Source organism: Ambystoma mexicanum, chromosome 6q (genome assembly GCF_040938575.1).
Source record: "Ambystoma mexicanum isolate Mex_15411 chromosome 6q, UKY_AmexF1_1, whole genome shotgun sequence".
Lineage (NCBI taxonomy): Eukaryota > Metazoa > Chordata > Amphibia > Caudata > Ambystomatidae > Ambystoma > Ambystoma mexicanum.
The window spans coordinates 965,861,466-965,876,788 of record NC_090937.1 but is presented as its reverse complement, the minus strand read 5'-3'; the positions used below and the strand labels follow the sequence as shown (position 1 = coordinate 965,876,788).

General features: G+C 44.8%; 1 protein-coding gene across 16 annotated transcripts in view; it reads right to left on the bottom strand.

Annotated features, from left to right (window-relative positions):
- The window catches only part of TENM3 (teneurin transmembrane protein 3), a 1,347,981-nt gene that overhangs the window by 372,061 nt on the left and 960,597 nt on the right, over positions 1 to 15,323 (bottom strand). For 9 of the 16 annotated variants that reach the window (XM_069631455.1, XM_069631458.1, XM_069631457.1 and 6 more), the window contains one exon: positions 12,907 to 13,116. The exons of the other annotated variants lie outside the window; for them this stretch is intronic. In XM_069631455.1, coding sequence (XP_069487556.1) covers positions 12,907 to 13,116 — 210 coding nt within the window. The remainder of the gene's footprint in view (positions 1 to 12,906; positions 13,117 to 15,323) is intronic. 16 annotated transcript variants of the gene reach the window in all.

The window sequence follows — 15,323 nt, the reverse complement described above, 5'->3', positions numbered from 1 at the left end:
ATGCAGATACGCCAATATTGCCGAGATGAGCTCGATCTTCCCTCCCCCTGGAAAAGCAGAAAGCAAAACCTAATTGAGCCACATAGAAAACAAAGAGCATAAAAGTACATTCAAGGAGATAGCCAGCACCAGCGGATTTTAGACATGGTAGAAAGACTCAATTTATTGTGTTTTTTCAGTTAATTAAGGACACTTTCACAATAGCTGTTCCCAGCACACACAATTAAGAAATTTGGTAATTCTGGAGATATAGCTTTGAGATAAAACATCAAGTTGACTGCACTTCCGGAGAATCGCGTTTAAATTGGAAAGGTCTGTGTTATGCAAAATACACAACTAGAACATGCCTGAGATCTAGGGAATACTATTGTTAGCGGGTAAGATCGCTCAGCGGGTACAGGCCTGAGATCTATGGAAAAGTATTGTTAGCTGGTAAGATCGCTCAGCGGGTTAAGTGCTTGTTGCTGTGATCTGTGTTTGATCTGCAAGTCGCAGGTTCAAATCCCGGCAAGGTTGACTCTGTCTTTCATCCTTCCGAGGTCGATAAATGAGTACCAATTTCGGTTGGGTGATATTGTATGTAAATATGTGCTCTGTAAAGCGCTTTGGATTAACGCGCTATATAAATAACACATCATTATCATTATCACAATACTAGAACCTGAACTGAATAGCTTAAATTGTTGAGGGATTTTGCTTTAAAGGAACAGTAGGGGCAGCAGACCTTTGACTGAAGTTTAGCCAAGCACCAACTCTAGAGTTGGGAAAAGTTGTGTCAGGGCTGTTGCTTACGGAGAGCGGAGCATAAACGGGTACTATTGGCCAGAGTGATTACAGGAAAAGTAACAGTCTCATCCCTATGACAAAGGATGGTGACCAAAGAGCCAGAGGTCAGAACCTAGGAAATTCACACAGGTGATGGTCCATAGGAAGAGGAAGGCAGAAGCATTGGGGGGGGGGCTCTAGATGGGGAGCACTAGAAGGGGTAGGAACTAGAAGAAACCGACTATCCTCTAGAACGGAGGAAAGGAGCAACGAGGCAGTCATTTGTTATTGAAAGAGATAACCATCCCTAGGCTGAAATAAGCATTCAGAGTCTTGGGAAAGCATGTGAGAAAGAGAACAAATCCGTAGTATCACTTACACAAGACGGAAGCCGTAACACCACTAGGTCCTAAAACCTGCAAGGCTGACGGCAATGGAACAGTAGTTCCTGTGGCTGCGCCGTTTGTGTGGTAGGCTGCCTCGCAGCATAAGAGGAAGAGAACATGTCCGCCACAACCATGCTAGCCAATTGGACCCTGATGGCAGGAGGACTGTATAGCTGGCAGGGGTTAAGCACTCCAAGTGGGATGCAGGTCAGTGGCTGGCACCCCGACTCCCCCAAACCTGTAAGTACCATTAAAAGAAGTGTAAAAAGTGAACACAGCTGTTGCAGACACAAGTGTACTTTGAGGCAAGGAGAAGCTTTAAGCATAGCTTGTCAATTTGTTTACCTCATTAGCACCGGGGCGAGTAAATGAAAGGTAAACCCAGGTACAAACAACTTAACAGGAAAATACATCCACCCAGCCCACCCGAATGGCATCTTTTAGTGAAGGTGGTGTGGACAGGGCTCCTGGTGGGCCGCGGATAGAACCAAAACAGTGGCATCTTCTTTCTCTGCCATGCTGGATACCCGACGACACTGACACAGTGGGCAGGGCCAACAATAGAACAGCTCTGTTCTTGAGACAAACGGAACACAGTGATATAAGCAGCAATACCTCCAATTAGAATCAGAAACCAAACAGCCACGGAAAAAGCCACATGTTGAAGGTTGGTTGGTAGATCTGCGCTTGTTGTCAAGATATGAAAAATCTCGTGCTTATAGGTTCCATCGGGAGACTGAATATTGTTGAGAGTTGGGTTTCTTTTAATGATTTATTTTGGCTAAGGTGTAGAGAATTTGGATTTGATAATTGTGGGATTGGGGTGGGAGGTTGATGTTGATGTTGTAATGATTTTGTTTGTTTGTGGTTGTAGTTTGTGGAGTTTAGTGTCAAAATTGGGACAGGGGGTGGGATTATTGGAATATGTTGGTTTGTATTAGGATTATTAATATTTGTAGATTTTGCTTGAAATTGTCTATGTTTTATGATTCTCCCTGCCGATTTGTTGATATGTTGATTCAAATGAAATAAAGATGATTAAAAAAAAATGTTAAAAAAAGAAACCAAACAGCCTGTCGCAGACTACAAAAGCAGCACTCTTCAACGGTGGATAAGATTGACCGCCAAGGAGCAGGGAGCAAGGCTTTAATCCTTCCATACCTATTCAGGACCATCCACCATTTCAAAAAACATTTGAGTTCAGTGCCCTCATCACAACTCTTCATAGTCACTTTCTAAAGGATGGGCCCATCGCCCTCTTGTCAGAAAAATAATCCATTTGTTAAAACTTTTAAATGTTTAAACAGGGCAAACTTTTTTTTTTAATCGGATAAGAAGATCAAACACGGTTGGCTTCTTTTCCACAAATAGCATTCTGAGACAAATGCACTGGAACACACATCTATCACAGCTGCAGTAACTTAATTTACTGTTGTCAAAATTACTTCACTTTCCAGCTCTATGGCAGATCCAGTTCCGTATTTAACTAATGCAGCAACCAAGAAACCTCCATTAACTTTGTAAGTGCTGCGAGGAGAACATTTCATACAATGCCTTCGCCGGATCATTGGAACAGAATGTTACAGCTTCCAGCGCTGGAGTGGCAGCCAGCTATTCCAGGCGAGCTATCAGGGAAAACACTGCCACTCTCAAGGTATCAAGCCAGCCACTTAAAAAAGCCCCCCCCTCGGGGATAATGCCATGTGTTGCACGGTACGTCAAGGCACACAGCATGTCATTAGGTTCACCAAGCCACTAACAGCAACACAATAATGCTGCCAATGAGGTGATATTTACCAAATCGACCATCGCCGCTGACTAAACCACTGCTAAGGAGGTACAGAGCATTGGGCCAGCATTGAAAAAGCACAATTGTTGGGGGAAATTGATTTGTTGCCAGTTTCAATACATACGTGTTAATGGGCTTGAATCTGTGCCCCTTGCATGCTATAAAACAGCTCATATCAAGCCAATACTAACTAAAGGTCGCGTAGAAATAACGTATTGACCAACGTATGGTCTTGCGTTGTCCACATTTGAGGGAGAAAACAAAACAATCTTAAAATAGGATTAGCACAAGACAAGAGGATGTAGACACCCCACACATTTATTCCAAAATTCTGCAACTAGAATTGACTTGAATGTTTACTTTTCCTTCGAAGTCTGTGAAATATTTTTTTTTAAAAGTTTTTATTATTGTGATTTGGTTTACAAAACCTCCCCTCCAAACTCTTACATGCAGTGTTTCTCTATTCAATCACTTTATTGGTTCCTCAATATTTGCCTACACATTCTAGCATGCAGCACTCATCCGTTCATCTTCTCGGGGCTCCTCAGGAGACTATCCCATGGAGTATCCCTCCAACATTGGCCTCCTGTTCGCCTACATATTGGGTGTGAAAACCGCTCTCTGGTGGTGTGTCCGATTGATGCTCTTCCTCCAGCTCAAATTCTGACTGCTCACATGCATCTCAGACAAGATCTAGGTATCTCTCTGGTGGCTCCACACCTTTCCAGTATCTGGTTTTCTACCTCCGTCTGTCACATTCAGTAACTCTCAGTGGTGCAGTTATCTGCTCATTTTTGCTGTCGACTGCTGTCAACGTAGCCCCGTTAGCCTTTCCTTTCTGCCTCAAACTAGTTTTGTGGCCTTCACACGGCTCCCTACCATTCTCCCATACTCGAACATATTCAGAAATTGCCCAGAGTCCTCTCTGCCTTTCCTGCAGTCAATGTTTTCTCAGCCAATGTTCAAGGCAGTGGGCGGCACCGGTTAATGTTAAACATGGTAGAAAGACATCTTGAAAAATCACATCTACTCGACTGCACTTACGGACCCTCACTTGGAATTATTCAAGTGGCCGTAAAATGAGAGATGGCCAATTTGCTCTGGCTTTACTTCAACACTTGTGGGAATGTATATTGCCCACACCTTGGCCGTCAAGCTGATTTGCTGACTCCCGAATCCCAAGAGTGTTAATGATTTTGCCCTCTGGCCGGCACCCACATTTTCCAAACTACGGTCTACCTTTTCCCTCATAAAGCATGTCAACAGAAGTGGAAGAGAGTTTTTCACTTTTTTCGTTTTATAGTAATTGATACTTTCTTCTGCTATTGACGAGGGTGGAGAGGTCAGGAGGCATAGTGTATGTCGACTGAATGTTTGTACTGTACCCATAATAGCAGTTTTAATGTATTCATCATGATCCTATCTTTATTCCATGGTGTCCAGTCTAGATCCACCGATTTCTGATCATTGTGATGCTTACAACAATGATTCTTCACCCACCTAAGCCCCACCCCTATCCCACCTTCCCCTTTTCACCTGTATAAACACAAGCATTTAACCTTTCTCCCCATTTAACCACCCCTGCTGCCCTTTTGTATTTCCTTGAAGGCGGAGGCCTGGATACCCTTTGTGGAGGCACAGTAGGCTGCACTCCGGACAAACCTCAGCACGCGTAGACCACTATGATAGTGCCTGGTGCAGTAGAAAAACCTAACATAACTAAGGGGGTGATTTATATTGTGTTTAAATCTAGCTATGTCCAAGAGGTCATTTCAAAAGTGTTGACGTTCCAAAATCTAGACAGTGAGACAATGAGACCGAAAGCAGTTTGGTGTTTAGCTTCCTGACAAAGCTAAGGAAGTGCCTTCTGCCCAAAATTAAACTCGGAAGGCATTCCATGTATACACACACCCAACAGAAAAGAGTCTGCCACTAAGCATATCCTTTAGCCGTCTGAGCTTGTGAGATGCGGCTATTGTTCAGGCTGGCATTTGAATTGGCATTGCTGCTGAGACTCCGCTCCAACTGGAAAATCGAGTCATTCTCGCAGTAGTCAGTTAAGGTGTCGAGCAGTTTGAGGAACTTGATTAATTGGATGTCCCTCATAAAAGGTGGAGACAAAGATACCGCTGTGTTTTCGATGAGCTTGTTTTCAACTAGAATGAAAGAAGTAGAAATACCTTTCGACACATACAGAGAAATAGGACAACAGACATCTAGTGCAATGAACCCCGCCCATCATCTAGGAGGAGAGTTGGCATCTGAGCAGGAATCGTGAAGAAATGCTTCCAAGCCAAGAGGTCCCATCTAAGAGGACCAGATCCCTATATTTACTCTAAATGCCCACACTTACATTTAGTAAAGGTCTGAGGCCTTCTGCAACGCTGTGGTTTCTGGTTTCAAATTAATGAAAGATCATCAATTTCAAAACACTGTTGCTATGACAATGTAGGTATATATTTCATTATTATCCTCCAAGATTAATCTTTTCATCTATAATAGTGTTGTCGAGCCCGCTTGAATTTTTGATTAATCGTGGGTCTATTGGGGGAAGACCAATCAAACTGTCCCCATTATGTGATCAATGGTTTTATGGAAAATCTTCTATAATTGTCTATTCAGATACAATGAGACTCTGTACAAACCAACAAGAAATATATAACTTAATTTATCACATTAGGAACAATTCTTTCTAACGGATAAAGGTCTGATCCCTGGTAAAAAGACATTTGCACAATTATCATTGTGAAATATCTGCTTGAATGTCTGTGTGTTCAATTGGTATGAAAGAAGCAAGCAGACAAGTACACTGCTTTTCCTTTGCGATTTGTGCAATTTAAAATATTACCAAATGTTCAAGAATGTGGCTAAGAATACTACTCTGACGGGTCATCGATTTTTTTGCACTGATTGGAGCTTGTGAATAAATATGCTAGACCTTGAATTGTGATCAAATACTACGCTACCGTCCATTGATTGCATGATCCGTGCAGCCAAGAGACAATACTCCAGTTGGAGGTAAAACTAAAAATGTCTTTAAACCTCGTCTCAGTTGACTATTTGAGTAAAAGCAACATTGTATTCAACTGGGCAAAACCTTTTTATGTAGGTTTATCTCCATGTTATGTCCGCCCTTCAAGATGTTCCCCATCAGTCTTTTGGTCAATCCAACACGCATATGCAATTCATACATATATCCAAAATCATTTCACGCAACTTCAGTCTAGGAAGACTGGAAGAACTTTGGATAGTCCAACTAAGAAATAGAGAAAAGTGTCAATAGGCATGTGGCGTACACTCGGTGAAAGAAAGTAAGACCGACACTCCCCATCCACACGGCCACTAGAGCACACCGTCTGTCACAGAACCCACACTACGTCACCAACACGGTCATCTGGATAGATGAACCTTATTTGAACTTTTCAAGAGTTTAAGCCGGGATGATGCACAATCGCTGTCTAGAAAGCACAGAGAAGAAAAGCATGCAGTAGAAAAACCCAACATATCCTACCAAAACCTGCTATAAGTCACCTTATTAAGTGGCCTATCGTTGCCAGGAAAGAATGTAATAGTTTTCTTTTTAAAGGACTCCTTTTGTGTCTTCTGCTAAATGAAAAGCAACTTGCCCTAGACTGGCCCGTCAACAGAGCGCATGGATATGCTTTACCCACCAAACCATTCATAAGTCAGGGGTCTAGTGCTCATTTCTGATCTCGCGTTTCCCTAGATATGTATGCCTTGTCCAAATCCCACGCCTTTCCTACCACGACGCCAGCTCATGTATATTTAAATCTTAATGGCATACTGGGGCAACTTTTGGGGACCTACATTTGTTTAATTCCTCCAAATAAGGGGTTGAAGCGAGCATTCAACTTCTTTGATCAACCTAGGTGATGAAGCACACAATACTGCTTTTCTTAATCAAAGCAGAATGAGACTTCTTTTAATGCTGAAATCACATTCCCATCAGCAGCAATAGTAAATACCAAGGAAACGATGCCACAGACCGATTGCACCGTGAACAGGAATGCAATTTGGAGAAAATAAAAATGTCTAGAAGCAATTTCCGATACCAATTGCTTGATGAAACATGGGAAGTGCACGGATCACAGTGGGATCACGCGTCCAAATGTTTCCTCTGCATTCATGCGCTTCCTTGGAGACAGCTGAAGGAGAAACAGATATGGCATATATAGATTTAACGCGGCATCCGCAATATGGCCGCAAGCCGGGAAGCAAATGCTCTGCGCATACCTATGTGCAAAGCTGGGACAATTATTTGTTTCAAGAGCAGGACTGGGAATTGCAGGTAACAATTAACCTTTGTCTGATGAGCGTGCTAAAAAAAGAAGAAAAATTAAAAAAGGAAAGACGTAAATAATAAAAACGCTAAAAGCCACCTGGCTGCCTTAATTTGCTGCTCCGGTCCCATCTGCCTGAATAGCCACACGCTTTATAAATGGCCCTTTGTAAATGAGGCTACAAAGGGAGAGGCTCTTCAGGAGAGCCGATTTAATTAGACTAGAGGGGAGACCCTATCAGCAGACAGACCCTAGAGCAAGGCACCGCACTGATGAACTGGGCATCCGCACTAGGTATCCGAGCGGTGGTTCCCATGGTGCCATGGAAACCCCCATCGATTCAAAAACATCAAATACTATGTTGGCCTTTGTTTACCCAAGACTGCAAATAGCACGCATTTGAATGAGCGTGTGCTTTATTCAAAGGGTGCTTTCAAAACTGAATGCGCTACCTCCCAAATCCCGCCTCTGCTCGCTCACCCGAATCTCCCGTAAGCCCTCCCCCCAGTCACCCCAAAAAACAAATGTTGGCGCATTTACAGATCAAATCAATATCAAGCTACACAAACATGTAGCAAACATCCAGTCCGTTAAGTGAGCGACTAAAGTGTTTAACAATGGAAATATGGCCACCTCCTGCCCTCATTCCTCTTTCTAATGTTTTCATGTACGCATTGCAATTATTGACAAAAATATGATTACAAAAATAAAAGAGTTCACTGATTTACAAGAAATGGGAGGATGTCGACTGAGGAGGCGATTCCTTGGGATAAATCCGGCCCGGGATTAACAGACTGCTTCGCACTGTCATTGCAATTTACCTCTGGAACTCCCGTTGCGCTCCTGTCCATGGGGGGGTTGGAGGGGTGAGGGGGGAGTGGCAAGGGTTGGCCAGGGCTGACGCTGCCCTGGCTATGAAAGATTGTCAATGTTTGCTCTAGAAGAATGGACTATCTTACAAAAATTGACCCTTGAAAAATGCCTGGATGATTCCAAGGAGTAGCCACAAGGATCATAGGCTACGTGGCAGGGGGTAGCCACAAGGATCATAGGCTACGTGGCAGGGGGTAGCCACAAGGATCATAGGCTACGTGGCAGGGGGTAGCCACAAGGATCATAGGCTACGTGGCAGGGGGTAGCCACAAGGATCATAGGCTACGTGGCAGGGGGTAGCCACAAGGATCATAGGCTACGTGGCAGGGGGTAGCCACAAGGATCATAGGCTACGTAGCAGTTCAACATTCATGGTGCACCTTGGTTTTCTGAAGCGGCTGCGCAGAAAGTCTCCTTCGTTATGTGTGCATCGACATGACAGTTCCATTTTTTGTTTTAAAAAAATACGTTTCGTCCCATCTTCTGGTGCCCCCCTATCCCCATCAGCTGGTCCCCGGGGCACTAAGACTACCTTTAGAGGTCCCCCAGGAAACTCCACATAGCCACAGTGCTGCAATATGCAAATAATTCAACGTCAAGTTCCATTCGTGCCGTCAAATTAGATTTTACTTCATCTTGAATTATTGAATCTTGAAGCAAAACCTATAAAATGCAAAACACAAAAGGCTAGGCGACCATGCATTTGTATAAACACAGAGAGATTGACGCTGCAATCCATGAACACGTGGTGCGATCACAGGTTTTAAATGCCAGCTGTGCCTTCACTCACACTCATATTAAATAGCACTAAAGCAAAGTCCACCAGCATGGGTTTTCCAATATTCTTTGCAGTCGGAGTAAAGACACCGGAGGTTTCAAGTGAAAGTATTGAGTGATGGGAGAGCAGTCGAGGGCAAAACGAGGTTTCATCTCTTGTATTCTCTTCTTTAAAAGTGAATGTCGCATTGGAGCACACGGGCCACCTGCAGCAGGCGTTGGTCAGCATGCCGTTTCCACTTATCAACCCATTGCCAAAGATTGCGAGGTGCTGGGTGAGAAAAAAGTGCAATCCTCAGCAACTAGGTGAAACGTAATGAGTGGTGTCGACTTTTAAGGAGGAAAGATATGCATAGGAAATAGCCATTCTAGAGTAATCGCAAAACCGGAGCACTCTCCCCTTAAGAGGCACAGTTGTGAACTTGACTTTTTCCTAAAAGGTGCCCGTCGGTGCTTCTTTAATGCACGTATGTGGACTATGAAAATTAATTTCTCTTGTGTGACCATTCACCTTTGTTGAGTGGGTTTGGTCTCTTTTTAGACCTGTAATTGCCCAAAGTCAAACACTTCGTTTAAGTCAGAAAAAGCATGCCCAAGTGATAGGCCTTGCTTCCTTCAATAAGTTAAGCTTAACATGCCAACAATTTGCCTCTCTTTTCCAGCCCGGCAGTCAGCAAATGGGTGACCATCTAATCATTACTATAGTAAAAATGAAAGTGATAGTACTCAAGTTGCAAATCATTGCAATTGGCAGAGCATGCAATGTTGCAGGCATAGCTAGGTATCTGGTAAACTGATGTTCACCAACTTATGGAAATGATATACCATCAATACAAACATGTCAGGCGTCCATCAAATGCAGAGCCACTGCACACATGCGGTTACGGCTCCACTGGCACACACACCAAAGTGGTGTGCACTCATTCTGACTAGCTCCAAACAAAAATGCTGTCAGATCAAAATATAATAAGCTATCTCAATACTCCCCCCCCCCCAACTGGTACACGTATGCCCAGACCTAGGTCCAGTGCTTGCTGGGCCCAGAGATCTAAGCTACTCGCCACTGTTACCAAGGCCGAAACACGTCTTGGGATGCTTGTGGTCCCATGCAGAAAGGATGTGGCCTAGCAGTTCGGGCTCGACTGCCCCTTGTGGGGTGGGACCAACCCTGATTTGCATATGGTCTTTCCCCTTCTGTAATGGCTTGGCAGGAGAAGAAAAATAGACTGGAGGGTTGCCCAGGGCGATGCCAGAGGTATAAGATTCATTCTAAACCTTCCAGCCATCACCTCTTGTGTTTTGCTATCTCAATACTACCCAATCTAAAATATATCACTGTGTAAAATGATGCATTTTCTATGGAGCAAAACATATTTTTACGCAAATAATTCAAGAAGCCGTCTACAAGTGTGTAACAAGTTTCACACCACCTACGTTTTTTTCCCTCAAACTTGCTTCCATTTTCAAATAGCACTCCCCCCACTTGAACCTTTGTTTTGTTAAAAATGTTAAGATCGTCCCTAATGACAGAACTCTTCTTATCCATGTTCACAACCCCTTACAGAAATCTGTTTAAACCTACTTCTCCTTCTGCCAAATCCTTTTCCCAAGACATGAGACACGCCTCCGTTCCCAGGGTGCGAAGAGCCACTCGAAGCTTGTGACTTGCGTGAACATATCCTTCCTTAACAGATGCATGGCCCAGTCATTTAAAAAAGAAAGTCCTATTTAGCTACCACAAATAATACAAGCTTCCATGGCCCCTGCAGACCCGGGAGCAGACCGCCCATCACCTGAGTTTGCTTACAGGCCGAGGAGGCTGCCGTATCCTAAATTGAATTCTACATAGATACCAGCCTTATCCCGGACTGTGCCAGGTGTCCTGGCATAAGACAGAGGACAACCACGGTTCCTACTCCCTCACCCCTAGGGACAATTGCCATAGTCCAGTTCTAGGCCCATCAGTAGAACTGGGGAAGCACTAAGCAGACCCAACGCATCCAGAGTGGAAACGGATACATTTCTCTTTAAGCCAATCATTTCCTGATCTCTGGCAAGGTAGCGAGGTACCCAGCATAGTGACATGTGCACCACAGCCTGCAGGGAAAACATTTCACATCAACAAACTTGGGAGCTCTGCGGATACAAGGTTTCAGATCCCTGGCTCCCCGATCAGGGAAAGGAATGCCATGGGAAACCCTTTCTGAGGCATCGTGCTCGGGCAAAGGCTGTGTGCGCCAGAGATGCGTCTCAGTTTCCCTGCACAGAAAGACCATTCAAACGAAGGAAGGGTTTTCCCACGGATTACTAGGGCTCTCTATAGCTTACAATGCCTACTCTGGGGAAAGAGGAAATGGCAGCTCACTGCAGGCAGCACTAGTGAGGGAGGCTCAGAGGGGCCCAACTGAGATCCAAGATGGTGGACAGTCCCGTTATAGTCTGCTCATTCCCATACGAGAAATCAATTGTGTCAAGTAGCAGTATCGAAGACCACAAAGAGGAAAGATTCATTTACGCACATTCACTCATCGAGTTGCATGGATGTCTCTCCATTATCAAAGAATCGATCAATGAATAGGGTGACCAGACGTCCCGGTTTGGCCGGCACTGTCCTGCAATTGGGTGCTCTGTACCCCTTTCTCAAGATGATGTTTCCATTGGAAACTGCAGTCGTCCTGGTTTTTAGTACCAGGTCTTCATAGCTGGCAGGCAGGAATGAACAAGCTCGCACAGAAGAAATGCTTCATTTTACTACTTAAGAAAATGTTAGTTTGTGATAAAGTAATTATAATATGTGTTTATTTGAACAGTAACACTTAAACCCCCTTCTCCTCCAACCACCACTGAAGTGTAGTGCTTTGACAGCCACTTTCAAGAGTTAGTCCTACTTTTATGTTAGCTGTCCAGTACCGGTTTTTTACTTTTTAAATCTGGTCACCCTACCAAAGAAGCCTTCGTCATACGCTACCAGCCATGTAGCCGTTCTTACATAACTTCGAACCATCATGATAATTTAGTTGGAACTCATTTTACTCCACAATTGATAATGTTAATGTCCCCCTAGTCTGCCTTTTCCAATTACCGGCTGGGTGTGCCTAAAACACTCCCTGCCCCTCTTAAAAACCTTACACAGTGGCTCCTGGGCCAAACAAGGACACTGAAACTGCTATAACTGGCTATCACACGCCCAGCTTGACCCCCAGCTACTGTCCCTGCTGCCTATGCAGTTAGAACATCCCCGCGTAAAACACTATCGGGACCAGTGCTACAATAAGGCTGTTCTAGGGGACTGCCTTGTGGTGCACCAACAGGAGAGTGGCAACGCGGCACACCAAAATGAACAAATCAGGGCCCATTGAATGCGGGGGCGGGGGGAGGAAGAGGGGCATACATCCTCCTGCTCACCTTGACCACAGCTGGCTCACTACTGCAAAGTGCAAGTGGGAAGACAAGTTGATGGACATTGCATGGTCCAGGCCTACCACCCCACCCTTTGCAGTCCAACATATTCACGCTCAGCCATATTTTCTTACAAATACCTGCTTCAATGTCCTCCTCATCCTCAAGCCCTGGATCAGTCTTTTCACCAGCCGCGTGCCATGCACTGCGACTTGTGACGATTCAGCTTGCAGTGCGCTACATAAGATTTTATAATGAATGACTGTCTATGAGATTCTTTATATGTAATTGTTTTGTATTAATGTATTGAAAGTGTATCAGTTGCTAAAGCTCTTTGAGCTATACACAACTATAACAATAAATAAATAAATAAATAAATAACATTTTCATAACATATTAGAAAAAAACGGTCACGTCAGTAATAACCCCCATAGGGCATGTATGCTTACCTGCCTGGTGTTGCCCAGGTGCAATATACATAGGTCTACACAAGCAAAATGAAAACAATTAAACTGCAAATCTCTATGGAACAAGTCGTGCTCGACAGTTAAATTACAAACATAAGAGCGCAGAGGTGAGACACATGAAATGCAACTGCGAGGGCTCGTCCGCTTACCATGGCCTGGGTCACACACTGAAACTGTGCCGCCGTGCACTAGGTAAGAGCTGGCAGTGTACTCGTCATCAGTGTCAGAGTCCTGCCCGGGCTGGGTGGCATTAGCACTTATGAGCCACTTCTGGTTGTCATGCAGGCTGGGTGATGGAGGAGGGGAATGTGTGTGCTCAATAACGGATGGGCTAGATGAAGAGGATGGCATGGGAGAACCTACAAAAGATAAAAAGGTTTCACAAGGCGGCTCAGGACAAACACGAATGACAGCTGCAGCCCAAGCGTCCCCCCCCACTCCTCCCCGCCCCCCTCCCCGAACGTGGAAAGCTTCACTGACACCCCTGCCAAACAAGCATGCTGCAAAGTGCGGCAGGCTAGAGAGCGGTGCGAGCATCATGGACATCATTCTGGGAAAACATCTTCAGGTGGCAACATCAAATATGGGTACAAGCATTCAAGGGAAACCTCCCCATCCCAAAATGTAAGCATCGTCTCAGCTTTTTAGCGCCTTCACAGTGACACACAGAGAAACCAGGGTGAACTGGGTCACTCTTCACAGAAGGTGGGTTCTACAGCCCCACCGCCAGCTGAAGTGACTGGTAAAAGTCATGCTTCCAAAAACGAATAGCTCTGAATTTAGCTTGTCGTCATACCATTTAGCGGTCGCCTACTCTGAAGAAAACATGATTTTCCAATCGCATGACTTGCTAGTCTTGTGCAAACAACAGCAGTATTTTACAAGAGAATATTTTCAGTTCCTACAACATATTTGTACTGTACTATGGATGTCCCAAGCCTCGTGTAACTTGTTTAGGCTTGGGAAGGGTGGGAAGTGCTACTGTACATGAAACAGGAGGAGGGATACACAGAAAGGTATCCAGTGATGATATGATGGGAAGAAAATAAAGTTCTTGAAAGGATGCCCATTCCGAATCCTCAGCCGGTCAGATAGCCAAGTGAACTAAGCGCTCGCCCCAGATATCTGTGCGCAACCTGCTGTGGCAGGTTCCAATCCCGGCGGGGTGAACTCAGCCCTTCATCCTTCCGAGGTCAATACATTCAGTACCAGTCGGTGGGATAGTAACGTCTTCTGTTATTACAGCGCTCTGAGACCATTGGGTATGTAGCGCTATATACAAAAACCATTATTATTATTAAAACTGCCAGACAACTGACTCTAAATACTCTAGGGCTTGAGTTAACTCAGTAAATTAACCAAGTCTTAGAATATGTGGAAAGTGATTTTTGTATCAGGAAAAAAATAAAGTCAAGCATGGCATTTCATCCCACCCAAAAAAATTACTTCAACACAATACTCTTTTCCTCCAAAACCACCTGCAAATTGTTTTGATGAGCCTTGCTATCAAATACTATATTTAAAATGATTGTGTTTTGCAGTATAGCTGCTTAAAAGGGTTTAGTACCCTGGTTGTGCAGTCCAGCCATTCTGATTGGCGTTACCCCATTGTAAGGCTCAGTGAATCTCTTCCTCCCGGTTCAGTCACCTGCTGCCTTCCCTTGGCGGTATGCCGCGTTTTGCCACAGCGCTTTTGGCGCAGCGCTTTGGTCGCAGCGCTTTGGTCGCAGGTACCGGTTAGGTATATTCTGTTGGCTGTGCTGAGATATTTATGTTTTCTTAAATATATTGTCAAACGAAGCGTGGGAAGTGCTCCGGCAGAAGGTCCACTTTCCATGGGCCCACCTTCTAATGTCGCCACAGTCTGCCTCGGCCTCGGTTTGTCTGTCCCGCCTTCGTTTGGCACCTGGATGACTCCGCCTCTCGTCCCCCACACCATACTCCTTCCGGCACTGCACGCTCCACAGCCTAAGCTTTCATCATTACTTAGCAGCCAGGAAAAGCATTCACGTGCACGCATAACGGCCAGGTCTGTTCTAGCTCCTGGACAGAGCCGGGCTCGGACTGGCCTATAGGGCAATAGGGCAATGCCCAAACCAAGAGACGCAAAATGCTAGTGTAGGCAATTTTATTTGGTCAAAGTGGCCCAATTGTTTGGCCAATGTGGGCCATTTTGATGAGTTACTTCACTATGCGGCTAGTAAGTTTGACGATTGTTGTTGAATTACTATCTTTAAATGGCACAGTTTAGATCACATTTAATTTTAAAAAAACTCCCCCTTAGGTACTATTGAAACAGTCAGTCACAAAAGGAATTAACTGCCATTTGCAACTGTGGGACACTTTCATTGGTGCCTGGGACAATTTTATGCCCCAGTCCCACCCTGGGCAGAGCGAGGATTACCCGGGTTGAACCCCGTACCATTAATGCAGTCCCGGGTACTAAGCATCGCAGGGAACAGCATCAACGACCTCACTTTGCCCCATGGCCTCCAACTTGAGCCTGGGGTTTCTATCGGGTGGTAAAGCCCCCTCCTCGCATCGGTGCTTGTAACGGAAACAGTGG